The sequence below is a fragment of the Sciurus vulgaris genome (assembly GCF_902686455.1).
Source record: "Sciurus vulgaris genome assembly, chromosome: 2".
Classification (NCBI taxonomy): Eukaryota; Metazoa; Chordata; class Mammalia; order Rodentia; family Sciuridae; genus Sciurus; species Sciurus vulgaris.
Window position 1 is genome coordinate 134,810,559 of NC_136462.1, and position 23,683 is coordinate 134,834,241.

General features: G+C 42.8%; 1 protein-coding gene across 2 annotated transcripts in view; it reads right to left on the reverse strand.

The window, feature by feature from the left end:
• The window catches only part of LRRK1 (leucine rich repeat kinase 1), a 152,522-nt gene extending 128,911 nt beyond the window's left edge, over positions 1 to 23,611 (reverse strand). The window contains exons 1-2 of one of the 2 annotated variants that reach the window (XM_079121754.1): positions 23,450 to 23,611; positions 18,618 to 18,833 (exon numbers count right to left, since the gene is read on the reverse strand). In XM_079121754.1, the coding sequence (XP_078977880.1) occupies positions 18,618 to 18,714 (97 nt within the window). In that variant the 5' untranslated portion in view covers positions 18,715 to 18,833; positions 23,450 to 23,611. Of the gene's footprint in view, positions 1 to 11,966; positions 12,556 to 18,617; positions 18,834 to 23,449 lie in introns of those variants that run through there. The other variant, XM_079121755.1, reaches the window with a different exon arrangement.
• Positions 23,612 to 23,683: the final 72 nt, after the last annotated feature.

Consider the following 23,683-nt stretch of genomic DNA (forward strand, 5'->3'; position numbering starts at 1 on the left):
TTTCAGCTGTACACATATTTGGAAAAATGAGGACTGACCATGTTTTAAGTTCTATTCCAACAATGACTTAGAGCCAAATGAAATCAAAGACACTTATTTGTTTAAGATCCCCCTTTTATCATTGTAATAGCGTTATCATTTTCATTACTAGAAATAAAGTCCAGGTGAGGCTACGAAACTTGTCCACCTGGGAAAAAGAAAAAAAATAGACCATTCATGGAGGGTCCACCAAGCACACAGCTGTGGTATTAGCACTTGGCATCCCACAAACAGATTCCAATTATGTGTGCTAGAGATGAGGACGAGCGTGTAGAAGAATCAGAATTGGAACCCAGCTCCTTCTGACTGCAAAGCCCATGTTCTCAACACCATCACTCAGTGCTTCCTGCGATCTTCTCACTTTGAAGGTGCCTGAGACACAGGAAGACAGAATCAAAACAGCAAACTGAGCCTGGGCTGCTGTAGCCATTGCCTTCTGCCCAAATCTTTAGAAACTATTAAAAATGTCCAAAAATACCAGTAAGCTGTATTTGCAGAGGAAAAGACAGAGACCTACAAGAACCAGAAACCATGATGCATGAGGTGGAGAAGGCTGGGGGACTTCCGAGTTTGCCTGCCTTGCACACTGGAAGCAGGACATTCCCCCTGCCCCACAGGGCTGCCAACAGGGGGGCTTCAGGGAGGGGCAATCCTAGTCGGCAGGCTCCTGTGTTTAGCCCTCTCCAGCCAGACTGTGCCAGGCTGCAGGAGGCCAATGGGGCCCCCGTGTGGGCTAAAGAGGAAGTGCTGTGAGCAAGTCCCAGAAGGTACCTGGCCACTCCCCACCTGGGCCTCTGCCCAGAAGAATGCTTTGGGTGCACCTCCAAACCACCTGGCACAATCTTCTCGCCTCCTTCCTGCAGGCTAGGGTGACTGAGTGACTGTTGCTGAATTCGCAGAAAGCTGTGGGGAATCCCGAACATGAAGGTCAACATCCAACAAGGCACCCACAAACATTTGAGGAAGGGCAGCCCCACAAAGGAGAAGAATCAAACTGACCAATAGATCCAGGAAGAGACCCCCCACCCTCCACCCCCACACAGAGTAAAGTCAAATTAAATTCCCTGTTTATGCAGCCAAGAATACAGGCTCATCGGAAAACAGGCAGGAAAAGATGCGCCCTACCACAGCTGCAGTTCTTAGACTGAGTTCCTACGGGGACGCGAGCAGCTGATGGTGACAGTATCTACACAAGGCAGGGTCTTGCTTGGACTAAGAGCCTGCATTTCTTGCTGTGCCCTTACATTATGATGGGAGAACCTACACATAAGCCAATCACCGAGATGAAGAAGACTTGGGCTCTCGTAGTTCACAATAAAACCCACAAGTGTCATTGTCAACCTGAAGGAGAAGACTGAGTCAGCACCCAACTTCCCTAAGGAGCATTTTGGAGTCTAGCTTTTCAGCATCTCAGGGGCCCATCTCTACCCAGAGTCAATGTTAGTAGCACAAGAACAACCTCAGAATAAGTACTACTGACAACCTGGAGAGACCCAGGAGAAAGCAGAATCCCAAACAAGAATCAGCTAAAGATCTTGGAAATTAAAACTAGAAGAGTTGAGCTGTAAAACACATCAGATGGGCTGCCAAGCACAAAGAACAGGGCTGAAGGACAAGTCAGTGATTTGGAAGGCCAAGCAAAGGATGCGGCAACCAAAGACAGAAAAGTTGGAAGTAGAAATGAAAAAAAAAAAAAAAAAAAAATTTAAGAGAAAGGAAGATACAGTTGTCCCTAAGAATTGTAGAAGATTTGTTCCAGGACCAAAATCTTCTGATGATCAAGTCCCTTAAGTAAAATGGAATAATATTTTGCATGTAACTTATTGTACATTCATCCTTATAGTTTAAATTATCTCTAGATTGCTACGCATATAGCTGTTCTACTGCATTGTTTAGGGAATAATGATTAAAAAAAAAGTCTGCACATGTTCAATACAGACACCATGTTTTTTCCCACATACTTTCGATCTGCAGTTGGTGGACTCCACCCAGGCAGAGCCCATGGATATGGAACTCTGCACAGCAAGGGCTGATGGCACTTCCTGAAATTTTTCAAAACATGTCTAAAAAGAATTCTAGAAGTATATACACTAATAAATAAGAACAATTGTCAAGTCGAAAAAAGACGAGTTCTCAGAAGTGACAGGTGACTACTAGCTATGAAGTTGAAAAAGGGGGGAATAAATATAGAAAAAAGAAAAGAGAGAAATGCAAAAATTGAAGCTAAAGCAAAGAAATAAGAGAGAACGGCAACAAAACCTAAAGCTGGTTCTTTCAAAGGACTAATGAAATGAACAATTTTATGGAAAGACTAATCAACAAAAAAATAAGAGAGATGGGGACAAGAACAGGCTTAAGGGGGAGCACACGAGATTTCACAAGAAATATCTGGAACAAGAAGGGAGACCAAACTACACATTAGAGAACCGAAAATCATGAGGTTACCAGAGGAAACAGGGGTCCTTGGAGAAACATCAGATTGCACATCTGGGAAAGGAAATGGGCAACCTCAGCCTGGAGCTCTTCATGTCAGAAAGCAAGGAAGTCACCAAAGACACCTGGGGTCATGACAAAGGACAGAGGAACCAACCTGAAGGACCTATTCGCCGAAGAGCAACAACAACTAAGCTAGAATCTGTGAGTTCATAATGATACCAAGGAAAAATCCTCTCACTGGTTACCTTTGAAAGGTGAATTGGTTCATTTTTCAGAAGAATGCATAAGCAACTTAAGGGAAAGAACTGAGTCTTAATCCTGATGTTCTCAAACAAACTATAACTCAAGGATCAGAGTTGACCGGACAGTGCTCTTCTTTAGAGATGCTTTCTGTGAATAAGCGAAGAAGGAAAGACAGACTTAAAGTCTCACTCCTCTGCAACCCCAAGTAAAAAAATTCATCTGAGCAACAATGGGTGACCCATAAAGCTATTAGGTGAAAAGCCGAAAAACCATTAGGAGTTTTAATGATCAAGCTGACAACTAAAATCATTGGCAAAATCTAAACATCAAAGAAAAACCTTCGACATTCCTTAACTCCTGAGGTGAGGCAATAGGAAGTACACACACCATGATTGAGTGTTCCTGCCAAAACATCTTCCTGAATCTAATCAAGCCTCTGGATCTAAGAAAACCGCAGGGAAGAGAGGAACATGCTAGGCCACACACAGGGATGCCATTGTTAAAACCCAGACTGTGGGAAACTGAAAAGGACAATGTGGCTTTACCAACAATGAAATCGCCAAGAAAAAGAGAGTGAGAAAGATAGAAATTAAGAGACTTCACTGTACTGACCCAATAAAATACAGGGATGAGGATCCAACAAATCTGATGGGGGAAAAAAAGCAGTGATAAAAATGAATTGAGACGGACATTTGAAAATTGACTGGATAGCACTAATGAAACTTTTTGCTATTATTTTTTAAAGTATGTTAAGTATATTGTAATTTTTTAAAAAGCCTTCTGAGGGCATAACCCTGAAATTGGGTTTCAAATCAAGAGAAAGGGAGAAGGGGATATATGTAGCTCAAAATCAACCATGTATGAAAATAGCTTAAGTTGGATGATGACTATAAAGAGGTCCATTAAATTATTCTCTTTAATTTGTGATGGGCTCAGACTTTTCCATAACATAAAAATTTTAAAATCTAAGATAGAAACATAATATTTCCAACTTCTGCATAGGCAGAGACTTGCAGAAATAAAAATAAATTCTGTTATGAGTCTAGGCCTAAGAAACTGTGGTTTCTGAGGTTAAAAAAGGGGAGATCCATATTTGTGAATTCTTTGGAAGACAGGGCAACTGGAAGACAGGACAGGGTTGAAGGGCATAATTTGTACCCTTCAACTTTATATCAAGTTTATGATTTACATATTAAAATGAAAAACATAATTAAAATATACCTTTTAAAATGCTGATACCACTATGAACTTCATGCTAGAACATTGAAAAATTCAGATTAAATGGATGACTGTTCAGAAAAATGGAAGTCAAAATTAACTCAAGAAAAGATGGAAAATTTAACTAGACCTGTAACCTTGAAAGAAACTCATAGGCAAAATATCTACCCATAAAAAAGAACCAGGCCTAAATGGTTTTATAGGCAAATATTGCATGCAACTTCTTGGAAAATATAGCACATAAAGTTAGTCCTTGGTATTTCCAGGTAATTTGATCTTCACCTACTTGGATACATACACACACACACAAAATCTGTGGATGCTCAAGTCACTTGTGTAAAATGATATAGTACTTGCATAGAAACTCCATATGTCCTCCTGTGTAATTTAAATGATCTATAGATGCCTTATAATATCCAATACAATATAAATGGTATATAAATTATTGTTATACTGTGCTTTTTAGGGGATAATGACAAAAAACATCTGTACATGTTTACTGTGGACACAATTTAAAAAAAAAAACAAAACTTTTGATCCTTGGTTGGTTGAATCCATGGATATGTAGATCCAACTTATTTATATTGTATAAACTTAATCTTAACTGAAAAAGCAAGCTGCAATAAGACTGGCATGGTATGAAAATATTTACTCAAAAATTCTAAATATAGAAATTGTTCTGAATACACCTGTCATTACCAAACCATGACACTAGTTTCTGCCCTCTTCGCCCTTGGACAATGAACCAGTTTAGAGGTGCCCCCTTCTCCCAGATGAAGGGAGAGCACCCAAGCTCAGTTTCCCATGGGTCTAGTGCCTCCCACCCTCCATCATGGAGGACTGCACATCCCAAAGTCTCAGGTTATCACTTATAGGCAGCAGCAACCACATCTTTCATGTCACTAATAGTATAGCCTTTTGAGAGGGGGAGACCCAGACTGGACTCCTTGCTGGACTGAACCCACCTCTGTCCAGAAAGACATGCTGGAACACCTCCCTGTGAGAGAATGAAGCTTGGGGACTACATGCAACTTCATCTCACAGACCCAGGCTTTGAGATTCATTTCCTCAGTGCGGCCTGTTTCTTAATCCACAGGAAGGCACTGCGGGATTCGTGCCAAACCTTGCCCAACAGGTGGCACCCAGAGGGAACCCACCTGGGAGGAAAGAGTCCCTTGTTTTTATGGACATACACATATTTAGCATGGTATAAAATATGGCAAATATTCACACTAATTTCAGAATAGTAGCCACCTCTGGAGCTGAAGGAGAGGAAACAGGGAGAGAGCAAAAGGGCTCTAGCTGTACGTATACGACTTGATTTCTTGCCACAATTTTTTGAAGGAAAAATGACAAAACATTGGTTAAATCGAGTGGTGACTACAGCTTTGATCTCTCTTTTATTTACTTCTCATATCTAGCCCACCATCAAGTCCGTGGTGTATTAAAGATGGCCACTAACTTTTTGCTGTTCCTCCCATTAGAAGATGGGACCTATTTCCTTCCCTGGGCTTTATCTGAACTGGATTTTTTGTTTTGACCCACAGGATGTGGCAGAAGTGATGTTGTGTCAGGTGTGGGTCTAACTCTTCTGAAGGCCTTGACATCTGTGCTGCTGGACTCTGAAAATTCCAACTGCAGACTGTAAAGAAGCTCAGGCTAAACACTGGATGATGAGAAATCACGTGGAAGAGAGAGAAGTCAAGTGGAGGAGGACTGGGATGCCAGATATGTGGGTGAAGCATGAACCGCCCAGCTGAGCCCTGCCCAGACTCTTGACCCAAAGGAACCTGGGAAATAAGAGTGCCATGTCAAGCTGGTAGGTTCTGGGGTTGCTTGTTACACAGCAGTAAACACTGGCAGCTTTCTTTGGAAACATATTCCATGTCCATCCTCCTACCCCACTGTCCTGGACTATGCCTGCTGCCTTGTCCCCAGGACTCAGGGAACAGCCTCTGGACTCCCCAATTAAGATCACGATGCTGCTCCAGGTGCTTCCATAGCTATTGGAACAAAACCTGAGCCCATATCGTGAAGGCTCACCTCTCTAGCCCCACTCAGTGCTTTTCTCACTCTGCTCCATGTGGGCCAGTCTGCTCTTTCTCAAACATGCCAAGATCTTTCCCACTTCCCAGCATTTACATTTTCTGGTGTCTTGCCAGAAATACCATTTCTTTTGATTTTTGAGACTGTCTTTCTCATTCTAATCACATGGTTCTGCTTAAATGACATCTCTCTCTAGACTCCTTCCCAGTGCTCTGCTAGGTTTGGATGTAGTTTGTTCCCCAAGAGTTCATGTATTGGAAACCTGGTTCCAGTGTGGTGATGCTGGGGGGGGGGGGGGGGTGGAACTGTTAAGAGGTAGAAACTAGTGGGAGTTGCTAAGGTCATTGGGGGTGCAAACCCAGAAGTGATTAATGTGATTCTCTTGAGACTGCAGTTAGTTCTTGAATGAGAGGGCTGTTATAGAGGAGCAAGATTGGCTTCTTTATGATCTCTGGCTTTCTGTCTTGCAATGTGATCTTCCCCTCTTGCATGCACTCATGCCATTGTGCATGCAATTCATTGTGAAGCCATTTACCATGAGGTCTCATCAGAGCCAAGTAGAAGCTGGTGTCATGCTTTTGAGTCTTCAAAATTGTGAGCTAATTAAGTCTCTTTTCTTAATAAAGTACCTAGCCCCAGTTATTTAGTTACAGTAATAGAAAAAACTGTCTAACTTATGCCCTAAGCACATCCCTCTCCATCCCATGCACTCTGGCTTATTTTCTTCATGTCCCTTTCTGCTCCTGATGGTGGAGCAAATTTATTTATTGTGTTTCTTCCCTGGAATATAATTGTTATGAGAACATTTTCCTGGTTTTCCAGGTTCTCCAGAGAAAGCTCTGACATAGTGTGAAGTGAATGAATGTGTACCTGAAGGAGGTCTGGGCATATCCTTTTTGGTTGTTTTCAGTATATTCAAAAAACATTCTTCTTCCCACTTTCTCCTGACTCCTTTCCCTTTTGGTCAGTCCAGCAGATGTGATAACTTGCCTAGGGATCTCAGATTCAATGTCAATATTTTATCCAATGCTATAGTTTTAATGTGGTTTATCCCCACCAAAATTCATGTTGAAAGAAGTTGATGAGGCCTGGGGGAAAAGAGCCAGTGCTGTCCTTGTGAAGGGACGAATTCTGGTCCTGAGGACTGGTTTGGACTCACAGGAGCAGATTAGTGCCTGAGAGAGCAGGCTGTTTTAACAGAGTCCATGATCTCTTCCACATGCAGGCACTCCTACCACATGATGCCATCCAGCACAAGGCCCTCATTAGAGCTGAGCAGACACCATGATATTTGAACTTACAGCCATCAGAATGATAAAACAAACAAACCTCTTTTCTTTATTAATGACCCAGTGCCAAGTATTCTGTCATAGCAACACAAAACAGACTAAAATAGCCAATAACAATTAAAAATGGCCGCATATGCTTCTTTAGCACGATCCTGGTCAAAGCTACCCACATCAAGCAGCACTCTGGTTTTCCTCCTGTTCTTTGCTGTCTCTTTTTCAGGCTACAATAAGAAGCACATGAAAGCAGAGGCCACATTCCTATGGTGTTCTCACCATTTAGAGCAGTGTCCACTGTAAATAGATATGTAATAATTGAAATAATAATGCTGACTTATTAAAGACCAACAAAAATCCAGGCCTCAGATGATGTAGATCATTAAAAAAAAAAAAAAAAAAAAAGCTTAAAAAACAAGGGCCAATGAAGAAATACCCTTTTTCCATCATTTTCATGGACTTCTTTCAACAAGGCAAGAACCTGCTTTCCATGTAATTTATAGATAGTCTCTTCCTATAAAATAAACTATTTGCAAATTACCCTCATAATGCTTTGAATCATATAATTATTGGTTTGTCTGGAATTCATTGTAAAAATGTTGATTTTAGCAAACATGTTTAACATTTGAAAAATGAATAGAAATAAAAATTAGCTAATATGATAGGATTTACGTTAAAATAAAATGAAATAAAAGTCAATTAGAATTTCCTGGGAAACTCAAGAACATGCTGTACACATAACACAGGAGTAGAAGGCTATGAAAAGAAACAACCAAGTGCAGGAAAAAAATTTTAGAAATGAAAAACAAATGCCAAAATAAAATGTTCAACAGAGATGCTGGAAGATAAAGTCAAGGAAATCTTTCAAACTTTAAGAAAAAGAACAAGAATTAGAAAAATCTGAGAGAAAAGATAACATACATAGCTTAACTAGTAGGAATTCCATAAAAACAAGCAAAACCAAACAAAAAAGAGAAAAAGCAGAGGGAAAAATATTATCAAAGAAAATACAAAGGAACTTCTAGACCTGGAAGGAACATGTACCTGGTTTACCCAGAGCCAAGCAGCATGAATGAAAAAAGACCCCCGCACTTCAGGTCATTGGTTATGAAATTCCAGACGGCCAATTCTGCTGGAAAGACCCTAAAAGCTTCCAGAGAAGAAAAGACAGGTTGCCCACAGAACCATGACAGTCAGACCACCTCGGAGGATGAGAGAGCGGGCTCCTTCAAGTTCTGAAGGCCAGAGATGTCCAACGAAGAGAGCCCAGAGGAGGACAAGATGATGTCCTCGGATGGCAGTCTCTTGCCTGTGCCTCCTGGGAGCCCTTTCTAGTAGTTCTCTCACTGAGATGTTCAAGTTAAACAAGGCAGGGAAGCAAGAGTTCCCAGTGAGAGATGGAAGGTGGATGGAGCCTGAAGGGATGAAGGGAAAGGTGCTCACTTTGGAGAACGGTACTGAGTCTCCCAGCAGAGGCATGAAGATGGGAACACATCATTCAGTTATGAAGACAACCTAGAGATGAATCAACACCCATATAACAAAAGGTGCAGGGAGCTTGTAATAGGAAAATGAAGGAAATATTCACCCAACATGGCAAGAGGGCCACAGATGCTGCCTCAATGGGTAGCCAGAGAGTGTGCAGGCACATTCTCTACATAAGAAGTGATAGTTACCTAAAGAGCTATATCCAGCAAGAGCATATGAAGACACTGACATGGAGATAGGGTCCTGTTAGTCTTCTTACATTATAGTTTTTGTTTCCTACTGACTTGTTTAACCAGGGGTATATATTACTGTGAAAACTTTTAACATGCTTACTCTGTGGTCATGCAACTCTTCTGGGACTTATGCAGTGATACTTGACCCTTACAATAACAGGCAGCATCTAGGAAGACTCTAAAGAGACTTTACTAGAGGATGGTTAAAAATCACCCTGGTTGTTTTCATACTCAACAAATGTGGTGCACACACAGAGAGCTCCCACATACCAATGAACATGTCAGACTACACATACCAAAAAACATTGTGCCTGTGTGCGTGTGTGTGAGCATGTGTGTGAGCATCCTGGCCTCACCAGTATCATTTCAATCTATTTGGAGAATGTGTGGAATTTCATACAAATAACTTTTTTTCTTAACCTTCAGGGAGGAGTTAGGCACACGGAGAATGCTCCTGCCCCATGTCAGGCAGAGGCTCTTTGTTCACCTTTTATTTTTGAGCCCAGTGGTGATGGTGATGTTTGCACAGAGACAGGCCACTGCCCATGGGAGCTGTTTGAGGCTGGCAGCTGGGACAGAGGCAGGACAGTCTGAGAGGTCCTGCCCTGGCCTCCTCCCACCCAGCACCACCAACCAGAGTCCTCCACTTCTAACCCCCACAAATGTGGGCCACTTGTGACCACCCACTTGTCTCTGAGTGCTCACACCACTTTCTCATGTCCACAATGAGCTAACAGGAACTTTAGTGCCATTCTTGTCACTTTGTATTCAAATTCCAGCCTCCAATTCACATCATCACATGGTTTCTATTTTTAAAATTACAGACTATTTTTGAATGCTTTTAAATATCTCTAAGTCTCTGAAAAGTTCAAAATGCCACAGAAATTAAACTATTTTTTTCCCTTGATTCTCTTGAGACACCCAGGCAGGTGCTTTTAAGACAACACTTAGCAACAAGCCCTTGGGTGCTAGGTGATAGGTGGGGCTGAGAAGAAAAGTTGCTAGGTACAACTTGAGCAAGAATTAGTAAAATGAACCACAATCCTGAAAAATTCTTTACAGTTGAAAATATGATCGTGACTAATGTGGGGTTCCTTCTAGCATATCAAGGTTAGGAGCTCAGAAAGATTCTTCTTACTTGAGATGTATGTTTCTGGGTGTTCCTCTTTTGTTTTGTTTCTTTTCTTCTCTGGATAAATGTCACCAAGAAATAGAAAGATGGCTAAGTGGAATCTGGATAAACTGAAGACAAGGGTAGCCTGGATAGTGACGAGACCAAGAACTGGGACTGGACTTCCAAAAAACCCAGAGTGCCTCAATTTATGATGGGGTCACATCCTGATAATTCCCTAGTAAATTGAAAATATACTACATTGACACACCCAACCTTCCAGACATCACAGCTTAACAAGGAGCTCACTGTTGAGCATCTGTGGCTTCCCCTGTGACAGCGTGGCTGATAGGGAGCCACAATTCACTGCTGCTGCCTAGCATAGCAAGAGAGGACAGGGACACAAAGCTTTGCTTGGGATAAAAGATCAGAATTCAAAATCTAAAGTATGGGTTTTACTGAATGCATACCATTTCACACCACCATAAAGTAGAAAAGTCACAAGTCAAAAACCACTGTGAGTGGGGACTGTCTGTATTGGTAGCTCCTTATATTCATTCATCAGGAGTTCCAAAAATACATGTGAAATTCATACACTAGAGTTCAGATTTAAATTTTATGCGGTGGGGGTGGAGGTCCATTCCTAGAGAAACTGAAGAATTCATAACACTCCCTAATTATGGCTCCTTTGAGATCTGACTCACACGGACTAGGAATCCAGACTGATGGGTGAAAATTCTGTCCCTCTGCACAGGGACCTCACAGGCCACTGACTTCTTTATTGGAACCCCGAAAGAGAACTGAATGCTGAATGCAACACTGGGTAGGCCTGGGCCTTCAGGAGCCACGTAGAGAAGGCAGGGAGGGGTGGGGCTGAGGCTTGTGGCCACCTGGAGTGGGAAGGGAGGGTGAGGGTGTTCCCTAGAGCCCACCACAGCAGAGAAGAGGAAGGGGAGGTGAAAGGCAGCTCTTCCTCTGGACCCAGGCAGCCACCGCCTAAAGATTAGTCGGAGTGATAGCCAAATGGAAGGTGTTAGGTTGAAAGAGCTGCTAGCTATGAAAGGTAGTGGGATGACTTGGCCTAAAAAGGAACCCTAAGCAGGAGCAAGGAATCTGCTTTTAGTTATCCCAGGAAAGGGGTAAAGAGATTCTGATAGCCTCATGGAGTGAGGCTGAGTCCAGTGAGAGCAGGGCAGAGACCTACAGCAATAATTTCCTAACAGAAAGGGTGGCATCATTTGATAGGCAGCCAGCTCCCCATTGCTGGAAGTAAGCAAATAATTAAGCCAAGATCCAAGTCTCAGATTAAGGTTCATATTAAAAGCCTCACCAAGCCCAGAGCTCCTGTAGTTGGGCTCTGTTTTGTGGGCATGAAGCACAGCTGTGCTAACCGCCACCTGCATGGACGGCTGCCCACAGCCATTGCTCCTACCAACAGGGCCACCACTCAGTAAGGAATTTCTTACTGGATGCTAGCTGCCCCCCCGGAGAGGCCCAGGGTACTCCTGCCACCAGGCTGGAGGAGGGTACCCCACTGACCATGGCGAAAGCCCCTTCTCATCACTCCTCCGTGGCCCTGCAGGCATAAGCAGGACACCAACAAGAGGGACATTTAAACACGTGGGCTGGCTCATCACTATAGATCTGTCCCTTGGCCCATAAAGAAGGCAAGCTACTACCCTCTGGGTACTTCCTAGTTCAGTATACTTCTATTTCTAGAAGGCAAGAAGAGCCTTCACTTAAGCAAACAAGTTGGTACATAGATCAAAAGTTAGATTTTTAATACAGAAAGTTAAATTTTTAATACAGATCTGAAGAAAGCCAAAGGAGAGGTGGGGGAAAGGACACTGCAAGTAGTAATATAACAACCTGGGATTTGAAGACCCTCTGGAATGTTCCTCTTCCTCCTCTGGTCCATGCTGGGTCCGGCAGTGGGCAGTGCTCTGATAGGCAGGCAGCTGTGTCAGGGCTTTCAGGGATGAAGGTAGGACCACGCACAGAGAGGTGGGGGTGTGAGCTGCCTCCAGGATGGGGTCCGCTTAAGCACCCCCACCTTCCACAATCCAGAAGAGTCCCAGCTGGGATGATCTGGACGTTTCCTTACATCTCTACTTTCCTAGGTGCCCCAGCTCAGCTGGCAGAACAGGTTTTTCCACTCTGGCTGGTGTCAGCTAGAGCAGTGATATGCTCAAGAATGTCTAATGACATGTTTGTCAAAGTAGTTGGTCAGGAGCCCTGGCCCAATAAGGAACTTGCTGACCTCTCTTCTGTGGACTGACCCACTGGAAACCCATTGAAGCTTCTAAAAATTCCTCCTGCACTAAGTGGGAGCTCATTGCTGATGGTGCTCATGAGATTAGGGCAGTGACATGCCTCACTGACACAGTTGTGCTGTGTAGACATGGCAGACCACATGGTGGACACCCTCATATGTTCATGAGTTTTTTTTTCCTCACTATGTTGCTGAAGCTGGCCTTGAACCCCTGAGTTTAAGTGAACCTCCTGCCTTACCCTCTGGAGAAGCTGGGACAACAGCCATATGCCACTTTGTCCAGCTTCATCCATGGGCTTTGAAAGAGTGAACCACTCTATACACACAGGTGAGGTTATGCAAGTCAAAACAGGTGGGGTGTGAAATATAAAATGCCATTACCAAACTCAAAAGTAAAGCAGGTGTTTTATTAAAAGTTTTGGTCTTTTTCTAAATTTATTCTTGCAAGTATAAGAACTTTTGTCATTTTCAGACATGTCATCTTCTAAAGATTTTTAAAAGCTGAGAGAGCTGCCCCTATATAATTTGAGAATCATTTTTCTCTCTACTGGAAGCCACATTTTCTTAGCCAGGGTTGGGAATTAGGTCCAGAACAGTCTTCCCTGAGAAAAGGTGGGTGGATTTAGGTAGGTAAAGGGGGACTGAGAAGCAGAGCTCCTCCTGATCCAGGAGGTCTACAGAGAAGGTGGAAGGACCAATCCACCTCTGAGGACACACTGAGAAAGTGGACCCTGCAGAGGACTCAGCTACAGGTGTATTGAGTCAAATACTTCCCAATTTATTCAAAAAAGACATTAAGGGGAAAGAGGCCAGTGAGGCAAATTTGACCTTGGATGTGAGCACACAAGGTATGCTGGTTAGATCCTCACCACAAAGCATCGACACTTAAAAAACAGCAATTAAAAAATAACTTGCAATATCAGGCTTCTGATTACAAAAGTAATGTAAAACAACAACAACAAATAATTTGTGTTTACCTTAGAAAACAGAAAGCACAGGGACCCTACTCTTTGAGCATAGCTTGCTCCTGTGCTGTGGTCTTGGTGTTAATAGAGATGGTTCTGGCTAATAAGGTTCCACCTATGATTTTTTTTCAAACTTCACCATGGTGTGAAAGTGTACCCATACACCATTCTGTTTTATACTTTCAGCATAATATTCAACAAATTACACAAGATACTCAATACTTTATTGTAAATAGGCTTTGTGTTACATGATCTTGCCTAACTATAGGTTAACATTAGTGTTCTGAGCATCTTCAAGGTAGGCTAGGCTAAACTGTGGCGTTGGGTGGTTTAGGTGCATTAAATGCATCTTCAACTTACTATGGCTTTATTAGGACATAACCCCATTGTGATTTAAGGGGTATTTGGCATTTATACTCTGTGAAAGTGAAATCCTACATGTGATGTATTAAAATTGGACTCTACAGAGGGGGGTGTCATAGGGTTCAGTTTCTGGAATTAATAAATTCTGCTAGTTAGTTAGCTCCAGGGGTGGTGTTTTCAGGCTCAGCCCTGTTGTTATCACCCGTGGAACTTTAAAATATGAGAATGGAATATGGGTGTAAATCTGTAGCTTCTTTATAAGCTTCCTTAAGGGGATTCAATCACAACCATAATTCTTTAATATATAAATAATATATAATAATATATAAATCATAATTCTTTAATATTTCCCTAATGCTGAGCCACTGGAAAGAAGTTTCTGATGAATGCAGGCAACTTTCTTCTCTTTTTCTTTGATTCTATGGTTTGTATGTTAGGTTTCTGATAAACACCTCCCTCACCTGCAGGGGTTCGAGGGACATCACTTCTCTGCCCTGTCTCCCACCCCAAGTAGCTAGACAGTACTCAGTCCCATCAGGTCCCCAACCCTGTGTGTGTTTATTATTAGATTTATTCACCACAGGGATAGTGGGGAGACCTGAGATTCCATTGTGAAAAGTAGCCTGTGGGGGCAGAAAAGTCTTCTGAGCCTGTTGTTTCATCACAGCTATCAGTGAGAGGGGACCTACTAAGGAACAGTAGAAAAGCTCGGCACAGATCTTTAAGGAAGAAAATGAAGGACTTGGGATAATCAGTGCTTTCATGTCTAGGTTCACATTAAGCATTTTCTGGTTATCTTTTCTACCTCAATTCTGGAGGTGGGGTTGGTTCCAGTTTTGTCCCGAGCCCATCCTAGGTCCTTGGGACATATAAGAATCAGAATCCCTGCGGACTTAGAAAGCATCATCTTAGTCTTGCCACTCATCAACCTAAGTGAGAGGAGCCAGTTAGAAATGCAAATCTCCATGCTCCGGATCTACTCAATGAGACTTTGCATTTTATCAAGATCCCCAGGGAACAGGTGTACACTTTAAAATTCCACAAATCTTGCTCTATGGGACTAAAGCCATTTAGAGTGGTTGATTCTCAACTTTGGCTGCATTAAAATTATGGGGGAACTTTTGAAAAATGCCCAGACCACCAAGATGCTGTTCCAGTGGGTCTGGATGTGGTCTGGGTATTGGCAGTCACAACATAGTGACCCTGTGGACCAGGATTGAGAACATGTCTTTAGATCACCAGATCTTGACCAGAAAGGGGATGGGGCAGAGGCCTCTGCAGAACTTTTTCAGATGATACAGTCACCTACCCAACAAGCCCCCAATGGACCCAGCATCCCTGCCCTGACTCTCATCTCTCAGGACTGCAGGTGGGAAAATGGAGCTGGAAGTACACTGGAAAGACAAAGACACTGCTCCAAAATCAGGTATAGCATTCTATTGCCCATGTCACCTTATATCAACTAAGAAAGCAAGATACAAATCAAACACTCTGGCAACATTTTGTGCTGGGAATGTCAAGGAGCAAATTTTTCTCCCATTTCATAATCTGAATTATGTGCAAAGAAACCTTCCAGAAACATCACCCTAATTAGCCTCTAGACATTTGAGATGGAGAAAAAAATACTTATAGTGAAAAAAACCTTTGCTAAACCAGTGCCCATTTGTTAACACAATTGCAAACACACAGGCCCTCCTGAACCCAATATGTGGACCTCTCAAAACAAACATGAGTCCCTCTTAAATCCCAAATGTGGTCCCTCTCAAATCCAACATGTGGTCCCTACCAAACCTTGAAGGACAGACTATTAGAATGAAAGTTCTAGAAGTCAGACAGGGTTTAGATGGCAGATTTATGATTTATGAGTTGACCATGAACAAATTTCTAGACCTCACTTACCCTCAAGTTTATCAGCTATAAAAGAGGGATAAATGTATCATTTTCACAGGTTTCTCTGAGGATTAAAGGAGATCATTTGGTAAAGCATTAACCCAGGACCTGGTATGTACTAAGACATTAACACATATTTATTGTTAACAATATAAATGATACTCTATTGGTTTTAAAAATGGCATAACTTCACTCTTCCTGCTAAGGATTGCTTTAGCTATTCTGGGTTTCTTATTCTTCCAGATGAATTTCATAATTGCTTGCTCTATTTCTGTAAGGTACGTCATTGGGATTTTAATTGGAATTGCATTGAATCTGTATAGCACTTTAGGTAGTATGGCCATTTTGACAATATTAATTCTTCCTATCCAAGAACATGGGAGATCTTTCCATCTTCTAAGGTTTTCTTTAATTTCTTTCTTTAGTGTACTGTAGTTCTCATTGTAGAGGTCTTTCACCTCTTTTGTGAGATTGATTCCCAAGTATTTTATTTTTTGAAGGCTATTGTGAATGGGGTAGTTTTCCTGATTGTTCTTTCCAAAGATTCATCACTTATGTATAAAACTGCATTAGATTTATGTGCATTGATCTTATATCCTGCTACTTTACTGAATTCACTTATGAGTTCTAAAAGTTTTCTGGTGGAATTTCCTGGTTCCTCTAAGTATATAATCATATCATCAGCAAATAGGGATAGTTTGATTTCTTCTTTTCCTATTCGTATCCCTTTAATTTCTTTGGTCTGTCTAATTGCTCTGGCTAGAGTTTCAAGGACGATACTGAATAAAAGTGGTGAAAGAGGGCATCGCTGCCTTGTTCCAGTTTTTAGGGGGAATGCTTTCATTTTTTCACCATTTAGAATGATATTAGCCATGGGCTTAGCATAAATGGCCTTTACAATGTTAAGGAATGTTCCCACTATCCCTATTTTTTTCTAGTGTTTTGAGCATGAAGGGATGCTGTATGTTATCAAATGCTTTTTCTGCATCTATTGAAATAATCATGTGATTCTTGACTTTAAGTCTATTGATATGGTGAATGACATTTATTGATTTCCTGATGTTGAACCAACCTTGCATCCCTGGGATGAAACCCACTTGATCATGGTGCACTATCTTTTTAATATGTTTTTGTATGCGATTTGCTAAAATTTTGTTGAGAATTTTTGCGTCGATGTTCATTAAGGCAATTATCAAGAATACAAGCAACAACAGGTGTTGGCGAGGATGTGGGGAGAAAGGTACACTCATTCATTGCTGGTGGGGCTGCAAATTAGTGCAGCCACTCTGGAAAGCAGTGTGGAGATTCCTTAGAAAACTTGGAATGGAACCACCATTTGACCCAGCTATCCCACTCCTTGGCCCAAAGGACTTAAAATCAGCATACTACAGAGATGCAGCCACATCAATGTTCATAGCTGCTCAATTCACAATAGCCAGACTGTGGAACCAACCTAGATGTCCTTCAATTGATGAATGGATAAAGAAACTGTGGTGTATATATATACAATGGAATATTACTCAGCCATAAAGAATGATAAAATTATGGCATTTGCAGGCAAATGGATGAAACTGGAGAATATCATGCTAAGTGAGATAAGCCAATCTCAGAAAACCAAAGGTCGAATGATATCGCTAATAAGTGGATGAGGACACATAATGGGGGGAGGGAGGGGTTAGTGTTAGGGTTAGAGTTAGGGTTAGGGAGCGGGGCAAGAATGGAGGAAGGAAGGTCTGTATAGAGGGAAAAGCGGGGTGGGAGGGGTGGGGGGAAGGGAAAAAGTAACAGAATGAATCAAAAAACATTACCCTATGTAAATTTATGATTACACAAATGGTATGCCTTTACTCCATGTACAAACAGAGAAACAACATGAATCCCATTTGTTTACAATAAAAAAAAAAGAGCTACAACTAAAAAAAAATGATGCAATGGTTAATGTGTTTTGGACTTCAGATGAAGAGTTGAATTAATTAATCATATTTCTCAGTTCATTGCATGTTGTTAACATAATTGGTTCATGGAGGGCCCCTCTTTGGTATTTCCGTATGCATGTATGTATACTTAAACATAGAATATTTCCATTCTCACCCTCCTTTTGCAATCATTCTGATGTGTTTAACATACAGCTTTTGACTCATTAAGTGTTCTCCCAAAATGTGTATTATTGGAGGCTGAGGTTATAGCTCAGTGATAGAGCATTTGTGTAGCACATATGAGGCACTGGGTTTGATCCTCAGCATCACATAAAAATAAACACAGAAATAAAATTTAAAAAATGGCATAACTTTAGTGGAAAATCTTTAAAATTTTCAAGTCCAATAATCTGACATCGGTAAATCTATGTTATGAAAATAACCTGAAAACCGTGTATATAAAAAAAATAGGAATGGAATGCTTTTGCAAAGTGTGAACAATTATAAGCGACTCAAATGTTTAATAGAAGAATAAAGATTAGGTTAATCATTTTATATAGTAGTCCCATATTAAAATGATGCTTCATTTAATCACATGAGCTAGATGGTAACTTGGGTAAATATCAATGATAGAAGGTTAGGAGAAGAAAGTAGCATACAACTTTATAAATATGATAAGGTAAAAATAATGTCTCTCGATGACAGAGAAGCAGACTAGAAGAGAATATGCCAGTATCTAATTGTGCTTGAGTGTGGGGTAGTGGAACTCTGGGTAATTTTTTCTTTTCTTTTTTCAATTTTTCTTTAATGAAAATGCATTATTTTATAATGTAAAAACAAAACCAAATCCCCATTTTTTAAAAGTCTTTTAACCAACATAAAGTAATACCCCAATTCTTAAGATCATTGAGTCCACAATAAATTTTGTTCACGACACTTCAATTTTTAGAATTTTAAGTGAGAATTCCAAAATATATTTTATGATGAAAACCCACCAATAATTGTCATTTTATTTCCTTTGGTTGAAAACCCCTTGTTCTTACGCAGCCCAAAGTCCCTGTAGGGCAAGCATGGCAGTTCACAACCAGGCAAGTACGGCAAGCCCCATCCTTACCATTATGGGTCTCCATGGCGCGATCTGGACACATGGTTGATCCCTCTGGCCCCACACACCAGTACATGCTGGGTAGTCTCCGTGACATGCCAGCCATCAACCCTTAAGGCAGCCAATCTCCAAAGGCAGGTCTTGCTGTTGTCACCACCACTGCAGCTTCCCACGTGGGTTAAGGCATGGACACACAGGCATAGTTGAGCAGAAAGTTTTCTCCTTCTGGTGGTGAAAAACATCATAAAATAAGATGGATTTTGTCACTCAAAAACTTTCTCATACCCCCTGGAAATATTTACTATTTATTGATATTTCATTTCCTCTGCAATATTCCACCTTACAGTCTATCTATCTGGCCAAACCATCAGGTGAGAACAGTGAAAGGACGTAGCTCCCCGCATCCCACTTCGACACTGGGTTTAGAGCTTGTCTCCCTGAGAAGAAACCCTAAGCAATCTCAAAGCATTTGCTGGTAAAGGGCTCGGTCATCATTCAGTTAACACAAATCTCCTGTCTCTTGTCAGGCAGCCTGGGTCTGTGCAGGGCCCAGTGACATCGATACAGCTCAATGAAGCTCCTGCCCTCAGGGGCTCATGCCCCAGTTGGTATGGGGCAGATACACATACAGATGGACATAATTCAAGGCCCTGCCCTTGCCCAGGATAGATTCTCCTGGAAGTCAAGAGATGGGCATATAATCCCAAAAGGGCAGTTGGGCAACAATCCCAAAAGGAAGGGGTCTAGAAGGAATTTTATTGGTTATGAAGTCAAGTTGTGTTGAGTTTTGGACGCTAACAGAAATGATCCCCATAGATGTGCTTCTTTCCCAGAGGACATGTGGCAAATGCCTGGAGACATTTTTGGTGGTGCTGACAGGCACGCAGTGGTAGAGGTCCAGGACACTGCTAAACCTCCCACCAGGCGCAGGACAGCCTCTCATAACAAAGAATTATCTAACTCCAAGTAATTCCATGGTGGAGAAAGTCAGATTAAGACAAATCTCTTAAAACCAACAAAGCTGTGAGAAACTCCTGAAGCCATGTGCTGCTCTTCCTTGCCGGGCTCCCACCAAGTATGGAAGCCCCCAATTCTTCTCTGCTAGTTAAGGAATGAGAAATGTCTGAGGACCCACCTCAGGCCTGGTACAGAGACAACTGCAATTCAGGATGGTATCACTATAGAAAGTGGGTGTTCCTATAGTCTATTGTACACATCAAGTACAAGGTCATTGGCACCGAGACAGACAACTTCAAAATGGGGAGTGATGGTGCAACCGGAAAAAAAAATGACACAAACATTAGGGTCATGTAAATAGTGCCTAAGACTCTAAAGATAAAAGATAAACGCACAGTGTAGATGTCCCAGGTATGAATTGCCTCTGTCTCACTTTAGCAATGAACTCCAGCTGAAATATACACCTCTCAGTTTTCTCTTCTGTTAAAAATAGTCATGCACCCCAATGACCCCACTACCTCTCAGGGTTGCTGTGACAATTTACTCAGGCAAAGTTTCCACATTGGCTTTCTACAACAGGGCTGGCATGGTTTTTACCTGCAATGTCAGCATGGGGGCTCGGGAGACCAGCAGAGCTGAATAAACTCAGGGTGTCAACCCTAGAGGGCAGAGGCTCTGTTTCCCCAGAAAGCAGGTTCTGGAAGGTGCTCTGTACCATGTGGGCACAGAGCAAGCTATAGAGAAGGGCTGTAAGAGCACTTGGAATTTCTGTCTAAAAGCCTGGAAGTCAGGCACCTGGCCCAGATGGGTTGAACTCTTCAAGGCCAGAGAAAGTGGGACCAAGGAGGCCTTGACTAGGCAATCTTGCTTCTTATGAACCTTTGAGAAGTTAAAGGGAACTGTTTAGAGAAACAAGTGTGTTTGAACTTGGGGAGCCTGAAAAATCCAAGGAGAAAAAGACAAAGGATGGATTTGGATAAAATTCAGCAGATGAATAGTCTTATAAATTGTGAAACCCGATTTGGAAAACCAACTTGAGAATGGGAATAGGGAGAACCAGCAAGACACTCTGCTATAACATAGAGGCTCCAAATTGTGCATTAACTTCCAGAAACTAAGATGCACAGTTGCCTTCTGCTTTCAAACACCTCTCTAAAACAGCTACCAAACATACCCAACAACATCTCAAAGATGCTAATAGTAGATGTTTCTTCTCAAAACATAAGTCTTACCATGTAGTGTTTTAAAGTTACTCCCCGCCTAAAAAATCTTAAAAATATTCTAGTTTAACCTTTACCCAGCACATTTGGTTCCCCTTTCAGTTTCCTTTTTCAAATCATTGTACTAGTAAAGGACTTTGACACCGGAGCAGTTTTTAAAATTATAATGACTATTTTGGCTTATACACTAAGGTAGAAACTTTAAGATGAGGTAACTCATTTTGCTCAATCTTTGCCCTCAAACAGATCTTTGCTTCCTCCTGCTTCTTTTGGGTTCAGACCAATGCAACAAGTCACGGTCGTGAGTTACATGTTTTCTTTCCATTCAGCATCCTAAAGGAAGCTTCAAGTTTCCTGTGGTAATGATTATATTAATAATTTTAAAAAATGTCTTCAGTTTTCTTTTGCCAACCCTTTATATCTGCATTAATAAATAAATGCTCAAGGGCAAATAAAACAAGGAAACTTGTATTGAGTCCTTTTGGTGAGGGGTGAACTTTATGATTTTATGAAACTGGAAGGGACAGTAAAATAAGTAATTGCTTTAAAGTCTTGTTTTCAGGAAGTTTAGGAAGGACTGTTGATATAAAAGTGTTCGAAGACCTTTGAAAGTGAGACATGTCAGAAATGCTCATATCCTCTAGTTTTTAGAATCAAAAGCCTGGTGGAGATGGATGGTTTATGTTCTAGACATCTCTATAGTGTTTTTGGCATTCCCTAATATTAGCTTGCTTACATAAAGTGTGTAACTGGTTTGTGGACATCAAAATATCATGGAGCTGCAGGCTAGAGAAATATATTGTTCTCAATCTTAGATGAGCACAGAAAGGTTGGGGAACAGAAGCGCTCCATGGATTTGAAAGTGAGTTAAGGCTATCCATGCACCAGTTAGTCTCCATGTGCATCACCATGCATGGGGCACCTCCTGCTCAGTGTGGGTCATGAGGATGCAGCAGTGAGCAGAACAGATATAATCTTTGATCCCAGGAGCTCTGGTGAAGTCTGTGAGGCAATTAAGAAGAAATTAAGCAAATTAAGGAATATATGAACTGTGGGGAATGCTGGAATGGTGCAGAATAAGGGATGTGTTAGAGACAGTGGTTTAGAGAGCGTGGCCAGGAAAGACCTTTAAAGACCATGTGAAAAGACCTACAGCAGCAATGCAGAGGCCTGGAGCTGCAGAGTGCGCTTGGCCAGGGTGACTACAGGGCAATGGCCTGGTGATCTGAGATGGCAGCTGCTAGACCCCCTGAGGGTTGGGAAGGGAGGAGTTTCCTTGGATTCCATGCCAATTGCAAGGAGAAGGTATTGAAGGGTTCCATGAAGAGGACTGACATGATAGCATTTACCCATGGGGGACACATACACAGATAGCATTATTCTGGCTGCCACAGAGAAGAGGGAGAGAGACTAATCATACAAGAAAGAGATGGTGGTAGCTTGGACAAGGACGGATGGCATGAGAAAGAAGAGGATAGACCAGGTCACATTTTGGTAGACCCAACAAGATTTGGCAACAGAATGGATTCAGGGAAGAGGGAATAGAGGAGGACAACTTCACATTTTTGATTTAAGAAATGGTGTTGACTGTGGGGACATTTCCAGAAATGTGAAAGCCCAGGGAAAAGGCTGACCCTAAAATCTTCTTTAGGGACAAACTAGGTGTTGGTATGTAATTAACTTATTTTTCCTTCTGAAACATTAGTAAGGTAATAAAAGCCAAACTGCAAAAGGCATTGTTTAGGTTTTCCAAAGTCCCTTTAGTGCCATGTAAGTGACAAACTTAAAAATAGTGGATTTGGTAACAGGATTGCTAAGAATGTAACTGTATGTACCTGTTTCTCTACTTCTTCAACTGTTGCAGGGGGATGTATATGTAAGATGAAAATGTCAAGGTCTCAAACTATAAATGGGCAGATTGAAATGGCCATAGGGGTCCCCAAAATCTCCAGTTTTTCCAGAGACCTCCAGCCTTCCTAGGCTACTTTTCCTGTGTCCCTACCAGGGAAGATCACCTGCTGGGGCAACTGCCATGGCAGTTTTTATCTGGACCAAACAGATGCTATTCCTGGGCAAGTAGCTCGCTCCAAACGTGAGCAGGGGGAAGATGCCCTCAACCATCCCGGATCACCAGATTGCCATCCAAAAGAGATGGCAACACACATTCACCCGCAATCTCCCACATGCTGGCTCGGCTGTCTCCAAGTTAAAGGACGGTTTTCTCCAAAGGCCAAGCAAACCTGCTGACGCCCTGATGTTTCCTACTTTTGCTTCTTGCGCCGGCTACCCCGGTCCCCGTCCCGCTCCGCGCCGAGTTGCGGGGTTCTCTGCCTGAGCCCCGCACACTCCCTGACCTGCCCGCTGGTTGGGGGGTCCGGGCGCGGCGGGAGGCAGGAGGGCTGTTGAGGCAGGGGTCCCCCCACGCTCTCTATGCCCCTCGAGCCGTCTGTGGCCCCTGGGTAAAGGCTACCCATGCCCAAGCACGCGGCCGCCTGCAGTGCGGGCCTGGGTTGCAGGGCACGCGGACGGGTGGGCAGGCGGAGGCCAGGGCTGCTCGCGGATCCTGGGCGCGGGCCCGGGCGATGCGGGCGCAGGGTCCCCGGCCGGCTGCAGAAGGCAGCCAGGCCCCCGCCCCGGCCGGGTGAGGACCGGAGCAGCACTTACCTGCGGCGGCGGGGTAGGGGCACGGGCGTTGTGGGACTGCGAGGCCGAGCGGGCCGGTCCGACACCAGCGGGCCGGGGCCTTGCGGTCCCACCGCCCTCTGCCCACCGGGACTCGGGCCGAGCGCGCCGGGGCCGGGCCGGGCCCAGACGCACTTCCTCAATCCTGCGGCCGGCGGGCGGGCGGGGAGGGCGGGAAGCGGGCGGCGCAAAGAGCGCGCAGGGCAAGGCGGCGGC